General features: G+C 33.5%; 1 protein-coding gene across 1 annotated transcript in view; it reads left to right on the top strand.

Moving 5' to 3' along the window:
- Window positions 1-670: 670 nt before the first annotated feature.
- The window catches only part of LOC106474872 (fizzy-related protein homolog), a gene marked incomplete at its 5' end in the record, with an annotated part of 7,005 nt that continues 3,891 nt past the window's right edge, over window positions 671-3,784 (top strand). The window contains 4 exons of the mRNA XM_022403151.1: window positions 671-727; window positions 1,660-1,761; window positions 2,235-2,456; window positions 3,422-3,487. Of these exons, the coding sequence (XP_022258859.1) occupies window positions 671-727; window positions 1,660-1,761; window positions 2,235-2,456; window positions 3,422-3,487 (447 nt within the window). The remainder of the gene's footprint in view (window positions 728-1,659; window positions 1,762-2,234; window positions 2,457-3,421; window positions 3,488-3,784) is intronic.

The following is a 3,784-nucleotide window of genomic DNA, read 5'->3' as shown; positions in this document are numbered from 1 at the left end:
TCCACTAATTGTACTCAACTCTAGCTACTTGTATAGAGTTCCACTAATTGTACTCAACTCTAGCTACTTGTATAGAGTTCCACTAATTGTACTCAACTCTAGCTACTTGTATAGAGTTCCACTAATTGTACTCAACTCTAGCTACTTGTATAAAAATGATCTGTGTTAAATTTTCTGATTTATGTATTTTCACAAAATAATCATGAATATTGATAAATGATAATAAACAATAAATTGACACTTCTAAATGAAAACTTTGTAGTTTATTTTCTGTGACGTTTTGAGCAGAACATCGAAGAAAATAAATTACAAAAAGTTTTCACCTAGACGTGTTAATTTATTGTTTATTATCATTTATCCAAGTTCTTTTTTTTTCTTGTATTTGTTAACTTAAATTATTTACAGATTTAAGATGAATATACACCAAATGTTTTTAAGCTATAAATACCTAAGGAAATAATATTTTAGTAAAAACTGAAAGTTATAAAAGATACCTGCTAATAACTTGATCTTAAAAAATCTTTTCATTTTCTGGACACGAGATTAAAGAACAAAGCAGATTCACAAAGTTAAATTTTTGGCAGGCCCAATTGAAAAAACAAAATAGTATTTTAGCCGTGTAATTTGAAATGAAGAGACAATCAACTTAGAAAATTGGTATTTACTATAGGAACAATCGGAAGAAAGAAAAGCATCCTTGTCAGCCGATAGGAAAAATCTTTTTCAGGTTTGTTGAATTGAGTAAAATGTTTATTGGCTATCTAAAAACAAACATTACAAAGAATCAGTTTTATAATAAACCTGTTGTGTTTTTTAAACTCAAAGAAAATGTACAAGGTTTGTGAGTTTTACTTTTAGCATTTGTAATATTGTTATAACGTTCAGACTTTTATGTACGTGTGTTTTATTTCGGGTTACCTTGAAATAATGCAACGTCAGACAATTGGAAACCAGCAATGAGTTAGATAGGCCGTAAACATGATAATAAACTAGTGTAGTATCGTGACTACATGAAAAGTTTGGGTATTTAATGAAATGTTGATTAGTGTGATTGGCTTATATTGGAACTAAAACTAGGTTACCATTAACTTGTGTTTTACATATACTGGTTAGATTAAAACCACAATATTTAGTGACCTTTTAAAACTGAGGATCTAGTAAAAAATTAATATTTTCTGAATTCCAATAAGGATATTTATTTTAAGTCTGCTGTAACTTCCAGTTAAATAAGAAAGACAGAAATTTATTTTTAAAAACAGAGAGTATTTATATGCTAAACCTTGAGAGAGTTTTTTTTTAAATTTTCTCTCTAGTTCCACGTAAAAACTACGACATGCCACAGGGCATACAATGTGAGCTTACGGGACACTGGGGTATAACAGTGCCCCAGAGCATGTAATTTACAGCTGTAACAACGTTGTAAAGTATCAACATCATTCCAGTTGTAAAATACCCATTACACCATGTCCTGGGGAACTATTATACCCTGGGGGGTAAACTTGTACAGTATGCCATGCAGCACGTTGTAGGTTTTCTGTGGAATCCAACAGAAAATCATCTGAAATCACAAATAAAATGGAAGGAAAACTCCTGATGGTCATGGCAGTAATGGGTCTGATTAATAAATGAAGTTTGAAATATTTATCTTGTTATTTACAGTACCGGGTGAAGCGAAGCAACTCACACAGTGGATCCTCTTCACCATACTCCGTATCTCCAGTCAGTAGCAAAAGTCAGAAGTTGTTAAGGTCACCGAGAAAGGTTATGATTTAACCTTCTTTTTATTAACTCCGTTCTTCGAACTTTTAACAGGGATCATGGCAGAATTAGTAATACTTCCATTATGATCTCATTGGGAGACGTATGAAATAACACCTAACTGTCATTCTTTCATCATTTACGGACACTCAACAGAAACCATTTCACGACTTACTGCCTTCCTTTCTACTCCGTGTACATACATAATTAGTCTTCTAGGTTCAAGATCTTTAACTAAATAATATCTTGTTTCGGTTGATGATCGACTTGTTCTACATTCATCTTCATTGTTTTAATATTACATTGTTATTGTAACATGAGACTCTCTATAACGTGTTGGAGCTTTTGTTAAGGAACGGGCAACTTCAAAACAATGTATATTTACATTATTAGTAAAATGGTTTAACGAGCTTTATTACATAGTAGGTTACTTGGTCATCTGTTTTAACAATGTTCTTTTTTTCTGCTCATTCTAGGCAGCAAGAAAGATCTCAAAAATTCCTTTTAAAGTCCTTGATGCTCCCGAACTTCAGGATGACTTCTACCTAAACCTAGTTGACTGGTCTTCAACGAACGTTCTCAGTGTAGGCTTAGGGACGTGTGTTTATCTGTGGAGTGCGTGCACATCCCAGGTGACGAGGCTGTGTGACCTGTCTCCTGATGGTGACTCGGTGACGTCTGTATCCTGGGCCGAAAGAGTAAGTTGTCTTTAGAAGAAATAACATGGACAGTTGTGGAGGCTGGTGCTCTTTTGTTTTCATTATTATCTAAAGATTTTGAATAAGTAAAGAATAAAGTTGTTTCATAAGTAAATGTTTTTATGCATGAGATATTTCTAAATAGAAATAATCATGAGAAAATGGAACACAAAATATAGAATCTTCCTTGTTCTCACCTGGACATGTCTTGATTTCCTTTAGGGTTGTTGTTCGACATCATTTTAAAATCGTTTGGTTTTAGATCATGATTGAGTATTATATGTGCTTTGGATTTGCAACATATTGTTATTATTATAAACTCAACAGTTTGATATACTGATTGAAAGCATTTCATACAGAGATGCTATTTGTCTTTCAAAATCTGCAAAAAAACGCTTTAAAATTGTAAAATGGCAAATAGTGAGTTTTCGTCATCGGCACAAGGTCGAGTGTTCTGTAATGCCAGAAACAACTCGTTTTAATATGTGCACACAACAGTTGTGTCACTCTTAAACAGTACATATTAAATGCATCCAGATATAAAGTAGTGACATCAGTGTTGTGAACAGACCATTTTCATGTTATACCATGATTGTAACAGTTGTTGAATTTAGCATAATTAAAAGATAATGAGGGGGTAGTACCAGAAAAAAACACACAAAGTGATGGAGCAATACGTTTATATTCTAAAATATATATGTGTCTAATTAACTACAATAGTATTTTATGACAGGGCCAGCTAGTGGCAGTAGGAACACATAAAGGCTATGTTCAAGTGTGGGATGTAGCAGCCAACAATGTATTATAAAATATATGTGTCTAATTAACTACAATAGTATTTTATGACAGGGCCAGCTGGTGGTAGTAGGAACACATAAAGGCTATGTTCAAGTGTGGGATGTAGCAGCCAACAATGTATTATAAAATATATGTGTCTAATTAACTACAATAGTATTTCATGACAGGGCCAGCTGGTGGCAGTAGGAACACATAAAGGCTATGTTCAAGTGTGGGATGTAGCAGCCAACAATGTATTATAAAATATACGTGTCTAATTAACTACAATAGTATTTTATGACAGGGCCAGTAGGGACACATAAAGGCTATGTTCAAGTGTGGGATGTAGCAGCCAACAATGTATTATAAAATATACGTGTCTAATTAACTACAATAGTATTTCATGACAGGGCCAGCTGGTGGCAGTAGGGACACAAAGGCTATGTTCAAGTGTGGGATGTAGCAGCCAACAATGTATTATAAAATATATGTGTCTAATTAACTACAATAGTATTTCATGACAGGGCCAGCTGGTGGCAGTAGGGACACAA

This window comes from Limulus polyphemus, unplaced genomic scaffold (assembly GCF_000517525.1).
Source record: "Limulus polyphemus unplaced genomic scaffold, Limulus_polyphemus-2.1.2 Scaffold7795, whole genome shotgun sequence".
Classification (NCBI taxonomy): Eukaryota; Metazoa; Arthropoda; class Merostomata; order Xiphosura; family Limulidae; genus Limulus; species Limulus polyphemus.
This window is presented reverse-complemented; position numbering and strand designations above follow the sequence as displayed.